This window comes from Onthophagus taurus, chromosome 2, assembly GCF_036711975.1.
Source record: "Onthophagus taurus isolate NC chromosome 2, IU_Otau_3.0, whole genome shotgun sequence".
Classification (NCBI taxonomy): domain Eukaryota; kingdom Metazoa; phylum Arthropoda; class Insecta; order Coleoptera; family Scarabaeidae; genus Onthophagus; species Onthophagus taurus.
The window spans coordinates 24,949,639-24,965,411 of NC_091967.1; the positions used below are offsets into that span (position 1 = coordinate 24,949,639).

The 15,773-nt window shown below is 35.0% G+C and overlaps 1 protein-coding gene across 1 annotated transcript; it reads right to left on the minus strand.

Annotated features, from left to right (window-relative positions):
• gammaCO (coat protein (coatomer) gamma) lies at positions 1–15,745 on the minus strand. The gene is made up of 4 exons (XM_071194553.1): positions 15,632–15,745; positions 15,447–15,577; positions 10,379–11,622; positions 1–1,237 (listed from the first exon to the last, which is right to left on the minus strand). Exons 1-4 carry the CDS (start codon positions 15,669–15,671, stop codon positions 1–3), a joined length of 2,652 nt encoding a protein of 883 aa, XP_071050654.1. The 5' UTR covers positions 15,672–15,745.
• Between the last annotated feature and the right edge of the window lie 28 nt (positions 15,746–15,773).

Genomic DNA, 15,773 nt, shown 5'->3' on the forward strand with positions numbered 1-15,773 from the left:
TTATTCTATAGAACATACAATTAATTCGGCGACATTTTCATCTGTAGCTTTTACAATAAGTTCCATTGTAACTGTATCAGCCAAAGCAAGTTTAGCTTGTGCTAAAATATCGATACCACCACGGAAAACACCCGCTAAAAGTAACGAATGAACACTCTTTCCTTCTGGAACTTTATCAGAATGTTCAGCAGGTTGAAGCCCTAAATATTGAATAATATTTTTGATAGCTTCCTCTAAAGTGTTAACAGAACTTAAAGAAAACACAATATTTGTAACATAATAATTTGTAGCTTCACTTGCTTCATCCCAAGCGGCTGACCAATTTACTTTACTAACTTTTAAAATTTGATCAGATGGCGTTACTTCTAAATCTTCAAGGATGTATTCATCATTGAAACCTTCATCAGAATCCGGAATTCCTGTGCTTGGATCGCAATCTTTCGAAACAAATTTTAAAACGGCTCCAAATGTTCCTACAGAAGCATTTAATTCATTTGGAAATTGTAAAATAACATAAGAAGTTCCAGTTTCGTTGTATGGAATTTTAGCACACAGAATTTCTTTAACGATTATGTAATCTTCACTTGGTTCAATTTGAACTCGAACCTTCTCCAACAATAAATCGCTCAAAGTATTGGTGCAATTAAATTGTAACACCAAATGCTTACTATAACAATGTTTTATACAACGAACAACAAATTCAGTTTCAGATTCTGTAAGTTCAACAATTTCAGAACTTTTAAATAGAGGCCCAAGTTGTTGCAACTCAGGAATTGTAGCCATTTCTTTCAAATATGTTTCTTCTCTTGTAGCTTGAACCGGTTTTGTTGTTGGTCCGGTTGAAATTAACATTCCTTCGGTTTTTTGGGCGGCAGCATGAATCTCTTCTGGAGCTGTTGGAGTTACAACTGGAATTGATTTTATATCGAATGGTTGATCTGTAGGCCCTTGAACGTATTCTTTTAAAGATCGCTCTAAAGCCGGAATTGAAACCTTCATTGGCTCAACTATGTAATTGCTGAAAAGGCTTTTATCACCTTCCCTTAAAATATTGCTGTAGTAAGTAGCTCGATCTCTAACTTCATCATCAGGATCCATTTGACACCGCGTTAATAAAACTTGAATGTTATCAAGAAGATCAGGACATGTTGCTCCAAATTGTGCCATTGCTGATACTGCGCCAGCACGAAATCTTGGGTCTTCAAGTAATACTCGATTATAAATGAATCGAATATATCTAAAACAAATTCAATTATTAATTATAATTTATCAACATTAAAAATTTATTTTGAACAGTGTTTCCAAAACTTTCTACATCTATACATCCATTTTAAAATTTTCTTAACGCCAAGTACTCGTCGTAAAAGAACTATCTATATTAGACAAGTAATATATGAAAAAAGAAACCTAAGAAGAAGACTATCCCTCCATTAAGAACTGAAAATGGGCAAGGAACAGTTAACAGAAAGTTGATTTATTTGTAAATCACCTTGAAAAAAACCATCAGGTTAATGAAGAAGAGAAAGACAAAATAATAATGGAATACTTCATTCAGAATGATGAAGAGTATATACAATCTACTTCTAAGGGAGTTAAAGAGAGCCAAAACAATTAAAGAGAACATCTCTATTTGTTGAATAGGTTCATACATCTTTTGTCAAACAAGTAAGAACATTTCAAAAAGAGAACAATCAAATGGAAGACGCTGTTATGAATCGACAATGCTCCCTGTTACGCTTCAGAGGCACAGTTGAAAAGCAATGATGGTCAAATTGTAACCATGTTTCTGCCGCCTTAGTGCATCCCGCTACTTCAACTAATAACTCCGCCTGTGTTGGACGACAACAGGTATCATAGCTGATCTCAAGCCCGGATAAAGGAGGAGGGTTCACAGATCAGACCTGGAGGAAAAATTCAATACAGCTCACAGAACCTCAAGCCAACCTCGGAATTTGATTGATGGAAAGATGATGACAACGCACATACGGGTATTTGAACGATCTAAGCGGCCAAAAGTCAAATTGTCAAAAGTCAAAGTCAACCATCCCAGTCAAAAGTCTAGGGTGCTTGACAGGTTAAATCACAATACCCAACCCCTCCCGCCTTCCCACCGTGCATGTCGCGCTTCCATGGGCTTTCGGAATTTAATAGTGTCACATGGTGTATGTGTTTGTTCTCGGGGCGTTCGTTTGCAACACGGAGTTAATAGTGAATATTTGTTATTTTGCGTTTATTTTGGAAGAAAAAAGTTATGGATCCTGATAAAGCAGGTAAGTATCTACTAATTTAAATATAATTTGTATAATTTTTGTAATGGGAAAGTTTCGTTTTAGTATATTGAAATTCACGCGTAATATGGAATATTTTTTAGCTATAATTTGTGTTTAAAAAGGAATATGTTATACTACCAAGTTAGATCCTGTCATAATTCTTGATATAATCGAAAGTTTAAAGCTTTGAGTAATGACTAATCCAAAATTTTGCCGCTGAAAGTCGCGGATAAGTACCTAATTATTGTTTTGAAGAAAACGTATAAAAGTCTTTATTTATGTTAAGTGAATTTTTAAGCTGTCTTTTTTGTTTTAGGTTCCCAAAGAATCTCGGGAACAAGAACTGTGACCCGTAAATACTTGTTCGGCCGCATGCAGAGCTTTAATTTGCCTAATTTGGAAGAAAAACTGACTTTCTTGAATGAGGAACTTCTGTCATGCGGAGTGTACTCAGAAGAACAAATTAAGACCTTTAAATCCACCTTTTCTCACTTTAAAAGCCAATTAAGACAAAGGTGGTCAAAGGCTCATAAGAAGGAAGACGTGTTTTGCAAATACAATGATTCATGGCTTGAAGGAACTGTTGAGATATAAAATCGGCCAGGCCGCCCACGTAAGTTATTTGGAGATTCAAGTGAAAGAACAAAAAGGAGGAAAACTGAGAAAATTCGGTCTAATGTAGAAGAAGATGTGATCGTTCAAGCTGCTCAGATTCAGTTGCGGAAAAGTGGAAAACGAAATGCTTGCGATATATTAAAAGAAATCACCAATACTAGTCCGACACGTGCAACAAAATATACGAGGGCATTTTCTGAAACAAGAAAAGAACAAACTGGCCCTCTTACACCATTGCAAGCATTGGCAATGTTTGTAGAAGCTGATTTAAGTCGTCGACAGTACGAAATAATTAGAAATACCAACAAAAAGTTCTTCCCTTGTTACAGCCTTTTACAAAAGATAAAACAAGAATGTTACCCACCGCCAGAGGCATGCAAAGTAACAAGTACCTGCGCTGAAAGCGACTTACAATCTTTGGTTGATCTAACCGTAAGGCGCCTGTCAATCTCCCTAGAAGAAGTCCTGATGACATTAAACGAGAAAGAACGAGATAGCCTAAAGATAATATGTAAATGGGGTTGTGACGGACCTCAGCAATCTAAGTACAAACAAAAATTTGAAAATGATGCTGACTCAGATGCTAATATATTTCAGAGCTGTTTCGTCCCTCTACGATTGGTTTGTGGCCAAGATGAAAAAAAGATTGTGTGGGAAAACCCAACACCCTCTTCACCACGATATTGCCGGCCAATCAGGTTTCGTTTCGTAAAAGAGAGTACCGACATAACGGAAGAAGAAATTAATTATGTCAAAAACTCTACTATTCACTAACGGCAACAGAGATTTAAATGGGGAAAAATTTTTAGTGAAACAATCATTCATCATGACAATGGTAGACGGTAAAGTCTGCAATGCTGCCACAGGTACGAAATCCACAAACCGGTGCTACATATGCGGTGCAACTTCTAAGGATTTCAACCGATTAGATGTTAAAAAAGAGATAAATCCTGAACCACTTGGCGTATAAATTGCCTGTAAAAAAATAAGAGAGGAAAACTGAAGCCGAAAAAAAAATCGAAAATGATAAGAAACTGGAAATTCAAGCTAGATTTCGAAAAGAAACTGGTTCGATGCTGTAAAATACGATAAATATGCACTAGATACTGCTCGCTTATATGTCTATCTATATCCTTGGCATCCTATGACACCAACAATGCACAAAATCCTTATCCATGGTGCAGTTATAATAAAAAATGCATTGTTACCCATTGAGCAGCTCCCCGAAGAGGCCGCGGAAGCGCGTAATAAGCATTTCAGGTCATACCGCCAAGACTTCGCTCGAAAATTTTCTAGAGACAACTGCAACAGAGACATTTTTAACCGGCTTCTTTTGACTTCGGACCCTCTGTTAAGTAGCATGAGTAGGGTAAAAAGTAGAAAACTTAATTCTTTCTTGCCAGAAGCAATTGCTCTACTTATGTCCGCGAATCCGAATGAACTTGGTCATTCTGCAGAAAGCGAAGATGAACATTTGTCTGAAAAATTACAGATTTTTTGATGTTTTCTTTTTGTTTTGAATAAATACGTCTCGATTTAATATTAAAACCTTTGTTTCATTTACTAATATCGTTTAGAACCAATATCAAACATAAAATCATTTTGGACGCGTAGATCGTTCAAATACCCGTATGTGCAACGGCGAGAAAATGGACCAAGATTTGGAAACAACATAAACTTAGAGTTGCCACCTGGAATATCATACCCTGGAACGCAAAGGAAATCATAGAAGACCGAGAACTTGAAACATTCGGATTTAGTCCCACTACTCTCAAGACGGCTAAACCCGAATAATTCTAGTCTTGTGTTAGTTCTAGTGATAATGCTAGTGTAAAACTAGAACTAACACTAGACTTAGAACAAAAAAGTTTCGGGTTTAGCCGTGCGTCTTCAGGCCCGAAACTTTCTAGTTCTAGTGTTAGTTCTAGTTTTAGTGCAATAAAAATATGCAACATAATGAATCTTATGCTAACTAGCGTTACCTACCGCTGTTGTTTATAAAATGGATAAGATGAGAGATGTTAATCTATTTATAGAGTCTCTGAAGATGGCCAAGGGCCGAAACTAGTTAGACTTAAATTCTATATAAAATAAAAGATATAAACTTTTAATTTTATACTAACATCTAGAAAACGATACTGGTCAGAAATTGTAGGTTCCTCTATTTTTTCTATTGCAGAATTTCTTGGTGTATCTAAGTCGGTTCTTAGACGTATGATGCAAATCGAATTTGAAGCGTTATCCTTTAAAACAAATAGTATTTTAGGTCTTTCGGTATTCTGCATTCTATCTAGATAGGTTACATTTTTACCTACCAGACAGCATGAAAATCTCTAAAAACGATAAAATGTTGCTTAGTCAAGTGATGATTTTTTTGCGCTACTTGTATAGTTTTGACATTAGGAAAAAGAGAAGTTAACGATTCAACTCGAGACCATGCGTCTGCGATTATGTTATCAGATCCTTTAATAAATTGAATATCAGATGTAAATTGAATAATATAATGTAGATAACGTATCTGACGAGGAGTTTTGTCAGCTTTAGAATAAAATGAAGTAATTAAAGGTTGGTAAAAATCGTAAAATTATAGCCATACAGAAAATGTTTGAAAAATGTAATCGCTGAATATATTGCCAGAAGTTCTCTATCGTACGTGGAGTAATTGATCTGTGAAGATGAAAGTTTTTTTTGAAAAGATTGCTACAATTGCTCTAGATGAAGCATCTGTTGTTATTGACAACTTGACTGTACGAGAAGGTTGCGCAAGAACAATTGATTGACTTAAAAGAGTTTCTGCAGTATTAAATGAATGTTAATCTAACCAAACAGTGATGTGTTTTTTGTTATCATTTTTCAAAGAATTAGACAGATTATACAAAGAACTAAGAATCGCTGAAAAATTTGGGACGAAAGGATGATAGAAATTAATCATACCTAAAATATTTGCAATTCCTTAAGGGTTTTCGGTCTTGGAAAATTATTAATGGCCTGAATCCTATTGGATGAAGGACGAAGTCCATTTGATGAGATGGTATGACTAAGAAAATCAATGGATTGCACGCCAAAAACACATTTTGAAGCTTTTATATTCATGCCAAAACTATTTAATCTTTCAAAAAGTTGATGTAAATGCGAAAGATGACCGTCCTCATTTTTACTCACTATAAGAATGTCATCTAAATACACGAATACAAAGTTTAAACCATTAGTGACTTCATTAATAGACCGCTTGAACGTCTGTGCTGCGTTTCTGAACCTGAAAGGCACTCTTGTAAATTCGTAAATTGGTAAATGATATTGACATGATAAATAAAAATTTTTAAAGAAAGGATAGTTCGGCCATGAATGTGCTGCCACACCCAGCATTACTAACTGCTAAATCCAAACAATACGCAAAATTGGTCACCACTACATTCTTCCTCCAATGGACACTCTATAGGTAATAATAATAATAAGCTTTATTTCCATTTCCAAAACAAGTATATATATATATATATATATATATATATACAAACAAACAGTAAAAAACTAAAACGATATACATAGAAATGAAAATTGGCGATGTTTCGTCTGACGCAAAATTGCGACAAGACGCTTTTCAAACATAACCTTTACATTACATTAAACACAAAAAAAAGAAGCACCATTGATCAAATGAACTCAAAAAATAAACTACAAATAACAAAAGAACAACGGTAAATTAAATTTTCCCTAACCTTAAAAAAGAGAAAAAACAAAAACTTAATATTATATGAAATGCAGACCCATCATCGAACGAAGCAGAAAAAACAGAGAAACAACAGTTCACTGGTACATTGAATAATTCACTGAAACAGCCACAGAGCTTGAAACTGCGACAGGCGTCAGGCACGAAAGCCAGAGAGAGCACAGAGGAATCGTTTGTACTTGATTTTAAATTGTTTCGACGCGCATTTTTTAAACTCATTTGGTAGCGAATTGTATTTCAAGACTATCTGATATGAGAAGCATCGTTTAAAAAACTATAGTGTTAACATGAACTGTGACACACCGTCCGCGCCAGCAGAAGTGTTTTTCATTGTAAGAAAAACCCTCTCGACCTCCGCCCGAGAGACCAATTTGAATTCAAAAATATTTACTCCATCTTTCGGATCATTTAAGTAGGAATTTATTAATTGTTGTGAAGTAGTGGCTGGCGGCAGGGCGGAAATGAAGTAATCATTTATATCATTGACATTTGATAAGGTTTCTGGTAGCGACAGCTTATTTTTCAAAATACCTATCTTTCGTAAACGTTTCCAGACATCTGAGGACGCATCCCCCGGTCTACACATACGAAAGTTGACATAAGCTCGCTTTTCGTCTTGAATAACACGAGCCGTAAAATTTCTTAATTCTTTATATTCGTTATGATCCGCAACAGCCCTGGTCCGTTTCCATCTACCCTTTGCTTTATCCCTCAAAGACATCAAAAATTTGGTATTGCTTGTTAACCATGGGCTAGCATTCGAACGGCGTGTAGTTGTTTTAACAGGTGCGTGAATATCAAAAAGATTTATTAAATTATTGGTAAGAAAAGATACTTTATCATTAACATCTACCTCATTTTACCTTTTTAAGCTAAAAATTAATTTTTAAATGACATTAGTCAAAATCAAATTGGCAATGTCAATTTCAAATTGGCATTAGTCAAAATCAAATTGACAATAATCAAAATTAAAATGGCATTAGTCAATATCAAATTGGCAATAAACAATATCATATTGATATTAATCAACAAATTTAGCACTAATCAAAAGCAAATTGGCATTAAACAAAATCAAAATGACATTAGTCCATATATCATATCATATTGGCACCAAACAATATCAAGATGGCATGAAAAATAAATGTATAAATCGGTGTCAAACAATTGTTAACTTATCGGTTATTGTCAAGTTTATGGTAATTTATTGCGAGATTTCAACTATTATATTCACACGAGATGCCTTATTTAAAGAAAATGCTGCTGCAAATCTGAGGACACAGATTTGTGCTTTGTATAATGCCACTGGTGACTGGCGTAATCTTGCAAACGTACTACAGGTGCCAAAAAGAACCGCGTATCGATGGGTTAACAACCAAGAACAACCGGAAAAGCAGCGAGGAGGTAAACGTAGAGCTAAAATAACTGATGAGCACCGTCAATTCATGGAACGTTCAGTCGAAGAAAATCCTAAAATTATTCTTAAAGGACAGTGAAAAAATGCGTGAAGATTTGCACTCAATGTCTCCAACGAATGCGTTCGACAGCATCTCAATGGATTGATGTTTACTTTGAAGACTGCTCGTAGAGAACCAGAGAACGCGAATAGTATTCAAACGAAAACAAGCAGGAGTATTTATGTAGAAAATTTATTGGATCTTCAAGCACAAAATATACCTATCATATACATGGACGAGACAAACTTTAATTTGTTCATATCGCGGACTCAGGGTCGTTCAAAAAAAGGGACTCGCTGCACAACAGTGTCTGCAGGTTGCAGAGGGTCGAATATTCACCTAATAGGATGCATTGGAAACATGGGGCTAATTCATTCCGAACTACGTCGGGGCTCTTTCAAGAAGCCGGAAGCAAATGAATTTGTGAGGCAATGCCTAAGAAGAGCGCAAGGCCTTTACCAAACTGGAGTTGCATTAGTTATTGATAATGCTCCATGCCACTCGACTATTGAAGAGGTTTTTGCAGAAAACGAATTTGAACACCACACACTTTTACGACTAAGTCCGTACAGCCCTATGTTTAATCCTATTGAACAAGCGTGGTCTGCATTAAAAGCAGGAGTAAAAGCAGATATGGCTGTACAGCTAAATAACATCTTGGCTGGTGCTGACCGGGATCATCTGACTCAAATAGAATATCGAATGCAGAAATTAGATTACTGTTGCCAATTGCGCAATGTTTATTGCCCACATCCAACGATTTATCCCTTCTGCATTGAATATGCAAGATATAAATTTTTAAGAGTGTTATTTAAAACATGACGTTACCTATTTTCTTAAGTAATATAATTGTTTATCTACTATGTTTGTAAGTCAATAAAATGTTTTTGCCCATTTCATTTAGCATTAAATAGCTGATATATAATTTTATTTCCATGTCAATTTAAAATTCATAAGTGCCAATATGATATGGACTAATGTCATTTCGATTTTGTTTAATGCCGATTTGCTTTTGATTAGTGCTAAATTTGTTGATTAATGCCAATATAATATTGTTTATTGCCAATTTGATATTGACTAATGCCATTTTAATTTTGATTATTGTCAATTTGATTTTGACTAATGCCAATTTGAAATTGACATTGCCAATATGATTTTGACTAATGTCATTTTGATTCTGATTAGTGCCAATTTGTGCTTGAAAAGGTATAGAATACGGTAAATATTGTTAAAGGGAAATGCTACGAAATCACTTAAGAATTTATTTTTATCAAAATTACCGAAATCACGATACCGTTTGAACGTAGGCTGTTCAGTAGATTTTATAAAAGTTAGCTTGCAATAGATTAATTCGTGATCAGAGATAGCGTCAGCGTTTAGTGTATCTACATGAGTAATTAAATCTAGGTTCTATGTTAAAATGATATCAATGATCTTTGAGGTCTTTGGCGAAACTCGAGTTGGCTTATCCATTAATTGTTTAATATCAATCCCTTCTATCATGTCATTGAATCTCAAAGCATCATTATCATTTAAGTTTGACATATCAATATTTATGCCCCCCAAACAGAGGACCTCATCATGCGTTGGAAGTAAAGATAATATAGCTGTGATTCTAGTTCCTCCGTGAATGTGCGACAATTAACTTTAGTGTGTTGGCGGTAAACTACCCCTACTAGAAATTTAACCTTACCTAGCTCGACACTCATCGAAAGCTGCTCAAAGGTATAGGCTAACAGATTGGTCCATTTGGTCAACTCTGGTCGATGTGTATTTTGTCACTGTAAGTATTGCTGGAGATGTGAGTTGTGCACAAAAACACTGCTTTGAACGCAAGTGCTTTGCTCAATTTCATACTTAAACTGCCCATTATCCCTAGGTGAGGACACCCCTTTCCTCAAAAAATGTTGGTCAAAGTTTTTTTTAACTTCTTATTTGACCAAGAATGAATATTAATAAACGACAACAAAAAATTTTACAGGCAGTTTTGACTTGGACGTTAACGGATCCTTAGTGTCGGTAATAGACCACGCTTCTATGCCGACCAAAACAACAACCTCTCAAAAATGTGCAACGAATGATTAGAACGAACTTCCATATAATGTTTTTATCCAAAACAAAAGTTCCGAATAGAAAAGCAATGGTCATGGTGATGACCGTACTTATTATATTTTTCGGCAATGCTACACATATACAGTATGTATATTTGGTTGCCTATCCTTTAAAAATTGTTTTAATTTAATACCAATATTTAAATTTTATATCGTACACGTTTTAAGTGAAGATTCATTCGCGTTTTTCGTACTACTTACCTTGATGGTTGTTTGGTACGTGGCCCTTCTTTTCCTAATAAATGCAAAATCCTCACAGCTAAAGATGTATGTTCACAATCCTCAATAAATTCACATAAATGCGCTAAACCAGTTTCTTTAGCATCGGGATTATCCTCAATGATGGTAATAATAGTATCAGCAATAGAAGCTTTATAATCAAACCCACCCTCTTCCCTTAACATAGCTGATAAGAAATTCATCAAAACGCTATGTTTACGCGGAAACTTCAAAGCTAAAGCTCGAATCGCTTGTACAACAACAACTTTAAATTCGTCGCTTATTTCGGAGACAAACATTGATATTTGTTTCATTAATCTTTCAACAGAAGATTCTCCACCAGTTTTTAATAACGTTGTTATAGCCAAAGTTGCGATGGATCTATTAGAATCAGTAATTAAGTTCTCCAAGTCTAAATTGCAAGCTGTTACAGCAGCTGGATGGGAAATTGCGACTTGATTCAATGTGCGAACGGCGGCAAAACGCAATGTAGGTTTTGGAGAGCTACAAAATAATTGGAGAACACTTATAGCTGGAGCCAATTCGCGACTTGTAGTGCGTTTTAAGTTTACAATTGCATGTGCTGCCTCGTAAATAACCATTTCAGATTTATGTCTTAAGCAGGAATCAATAAATTCAAAGAGCTGATTTGAACCGCTTCCAGAATCATCTTCTTCAAGTAATTTTGCAGCAATACGAATCAACATGCAAACTGCGTATGGCGATTTTAATGACATTCTTGTTAATTTTGCTACTAATTTTGTAACAGCAAGTCTATCAGATTTTCTGATGTGATATAAAACGCCCAAAGCATGGTATTGAACCATAATATTATCGCTATTAACAGCTTCTTGTGCCTCATTAACCCATCTTTTAACAACATCTCCTGCCATTTTAGTCATGTGCAAAGAACTAACCAAAGCGGCGCTGCTAACGGCACAATTACGATCAACAATCGCTTGTTTCATGTATCTTTCGATAGCTTGTAACATGGTAGAATCAGTAATGCTGCATAAAGCTCTTATAGCAGCCGCCCTGTATAAATCTTCTTTACCAGTCATATCTTTGGTAAGACTAGAAGTTACAATTATTACATCATCAGCTAAAGAGCTTAATTCTTTAATTCCTAAATAAACCATCCTTCTTAAGATAACATCTTTTGATTGAAACAATTTCGTCATTGCAAAGAAAGCTTCTGTTGCTTCGGTGTTACCAAAAATTTCGCCCTATTTAAGTTGAAATAAAATTATAAACGAACTCGATGTTTAACGCGAAAATTCAAGAATCATTATGTTGCTTAAAAATCGATTCTTTTTAAATGAGCCAAAAAACACGTTAAAAATAAAAAGAAAGTGCAGAAAAGTGTAGAACATACCAAAAAATCATATTAATGTTTCGATGTGACGTCACAAGCAATGTTAACCACGCATTTTCCCATTAAACCGGTCAGTACCTAACCTACGAATTATTGATAGACTGTGTGTCAATAGACTCTGTGTTAATACTAGAACTAACACTAGACCGAAAACTAGAAACATTCGGACTTAGTCGCACGTCTCTCAAGACGACTAAACCCGAATGATTCTAGTTCTAGATCTTGTATTAGTTCTAGTGATAGTGTAAAACTAGAACTAACACTAGACCTAGAAATATTTGAGTTTAGCCATACGTCTGAAGACAGTTTCTAGTTCTAGGTCTAGTGTTAGTTCTAGTTTTAATTCAACAAAAATATGCAACTTATTGATATCTAGTACTAAGTAGCTGTATCTAGCACTGTCACTAGAAGTAACATTAGACCTAGAACTAGAAACATTCGGATTTAGCCGCACGTCTCTCAAGACGGCTAAACCCAAATGATTCTAGTTCTAGTCTTGTGTTAGTTCTAGTGATAGTGCAAAACTAGAACTAACGCTAGACTGAGAACTCGTAACATTCGGATTTAGCCGCACGTCTCTCAGTATGGCTAAACCCGAATGATTCTAGTTCTAGGTCTTGTGTTAATTCTAGTGATAGTGTAAAACTAGAACTAACACTAGAGCTAGAACTAGAAATATTCGGATTTAGCCGTGCGTCTGAAGACACTTTCTAGAAAGTTTCTAGGTCTAGTATTAATTCTAGTTTTAATTCAATAAAAATATGCAACTTACTGATATCTAGTGCTAAGTAGCGATATCTAGCATTGCCACTAGAAGTAACATTAGACCTAAAACTAGAAACATTCGGATTTAGCCGCACGTCTCTTAAGACGGCTAAACCCGAACGATTCTAGCTCTATGTCTAGTGTTAGCTCTAGTTTTAATTCGACAAAAATATGCAACTTACTGATATCTAGTGCTAAGTAGCGATATCTAGCACTGTCACTAGAAGTAACATTAGAACTAGAACTAGAAACATTCGGATTCAGCCACACGTCTCTCAAGACGGCTAAACCGGAATGATTCTAGTTCTAGGTTTAGTGTTAGTTCCAGTTTTAATACAACAAAAATATGCAACTTACTGATATCTAGTGCTAAGTAGCGCTATCTAGCACTGTCACTAGAACTAACGCTAGACCGAGAACTAGAAACATTCGGATTTAGCCGCACGTCTTTCAAGACGGCTAAACCCGAATGATCCTAGTTTCACTTTTCAACCCTTCCAATGAACTCTTTTACGACCTTACAAAGATTCCTCCTATAAACTCCCGTCTACAATCCTTATCCCTTAAAGCAATTATGAACTTCCCCAAAAACGCCCTAAAAAATTTCATCATCACTCCCCTCTCCATTACCCACTGTCCCATAACACGGCTCACACTGCTTAAAAAAATAAGGCCCAACTGAGAAGACTTAAGTACAACCAAACCGAATTCCAAGTCACGGGCAGGAAGACTAAGGTCTATAGCCCTTTTGGACTCTTTTTTATGTTTGTTTTATATATGTATTTCTTTTCGTATTTGTTATTATTTTTATATAAGTCCAAATAAAAATTATTTTCTTCTTCTTCCTAAGATAAGTGTTCCAACAAAATCGCTAACGTGTTGTTGAACGTCCAAAATCGCTAACGGACTAAATTCTGTATCTCAAAGGACAGTAAGTGCAGAAACAATTCGAAATGTTCTCCACAAAAGTGGATACCATGGATATATCACAATATCACAAAAGAACCGTATAAAACGGCTGGAATTTGCAAAAAAAATACGTCTAAATACGATGAATTTTGGAAATCAATAATTTTAGTGATGAAACAAAAATTAACATATTCCATTATGATTCGCGCTTTAAGATTTGGCGAAAACGTGAAAAAGCATTCAAACGAGAAAATTTGTACCCAACAGTAAAATATAGAGTGCTAGTGTTATGTTGTGGGAGTGTATGTCAGCTGCTGGTGCAGGCAAAATGACATTTACAAATGGTATCATGGATAAACGATATTACCTTGATATTTTAAAAAATAATTTATTAGAAAGTGCTAGAAACTTTGGGATAGCGAGATCATTTACTTTTATTTTACTAAACTAGGTGAGATTACAACGTACATTTACGGATGAAACACCCTTGTTTTTCTTAGGCTTTCGATGCATAACGACTGACTACCAGTCGTTAGATAGACTTTGTGTCAATAGACTTTATGTTAATACTAGAACTAACACTAGACCGAAACTAGAAACTTTCGGATTTAGTCGCACGTCTCTCAAGACGGCTAAATCGGAATGATTCTAGTTCTAGGTCTTGTGTTAGTTTTAGTGTTAGTGCAAAACGACAACTAACACTAGACCGGGAACTAGAATCATTCGGGTTTAGTCGTCTTCAGAGACGTGCGGCTAAACCCGAATGATTCTAGTTCTAGGTTTTCTGTTAGTTCTAGTGATAGTGTAAAACTAGAACTAACACTACACCTAGAACTAGAAAATATCGGGTTTAGCCGTGCGTCTGAAGACATTTTCAGACGCAGTTCAGTAATTTTTAGTGATGAAACAAAAATTAATTTATTCCATTGTGATTTGAGCCTTAAGATTTGGCGAAAACGTAACGAAGCATTTAAACCAAAAAATTTGTGCCCAACAGTAAAATATGGAGGTGGTAGTGCTATGTTGTGAGTAAAATGACATTTATAAATGGTATCATGGATAAACGATATTACCTAGATATCTTACAAAATAATTTATTAGAAAGTGCTGTAAATTTTGGGATTGCAAGATCATTTACTTTTCAACAAGATAATGATCCCAAGCACATGGCAGAAGTTGTGCGCCTGTGGTTGCTGTATAATGTTCCTTATCAATTACATACCCCTCCACAATCCCCAGATCTCAATCCCATAGAACATCTATGGAATGAGATGAAGCGCAAAACACGGCAACATCCCATAACAAATTTAAACGAATTAAAAGAGAGAATAAAGGAGGAAAGAGGCAAAATAAATGCTGCTGTTACCCAAAAGTTGGTGGCTTCAATGTCGAGAAGATTAGAAGCAGTTATCAAGAGTAATGGCTATCCCACTTATTATTAAGTGTTCTTTTTTGAGGTTGTATGGAGACTTGAGTGTAGAATTTACGCTTTTTCTTGCATTTTTTTTTATAAATCCCAAACCAATTGTTCAATTTGGATATAAATAGTATAGCTCAAGTTCCTTACATTTCTTTATCAACTCTAACTAGTTTTTCATTACCTTGGAGGTGTAACCTTTAATTTTTTTGTAAAAGATGATGTCGCAAGAAGATGAAAGCTATTACAGTACTCTTGGGTCATTAATTTTTCTAGGTATCAATGTGACAATTTTTGTCTATGGATGTTTAAACATGTTCTTGACATCGAATACAAGATCCACAATATTTTGGGAGGTGCACATGAAACATTTTTTTCAGGTGAATACATTTTGTTTTGACAATTTCTAATTGTCAATTCAAATTTCTATTTAAGTATACGCGAATTACAAATAATAGCATAAGAAACACGTTTCATAAGAATTAAAGCACTCATTCATTAAAAAACTGATGGCAAATAAAAAAATTGTCGATTTTTAAGCAACATGATGATTCTTGAATTATACCGTTTAAAGTTATGCATACCTGATTTAATAAATATAGTATTTTTGTTAATATATGTGTACATTTTCGCGGATTAACCGGAGTTTCGTTGAAAGTTCGTGCTTCTTGTAAAACGGTGGTCTTTTCAATGTTTTGAAACGGATTGCCTCCACCTAAAATTATTTAAACGTTTATTCATTACTGCGATTAATTAATAATTTATTTACCATCCTCCTCTTCTTTCTTTTCGCGTTTAAACGAGCTCATTTCTAATAATTATTACGAAAATATCGGCAACGTCAACAAAACCGTGGAAGGCGAACTGTTTTTGACAGTATTTTGACACGTCAATATTATTGGTTCTGCCAA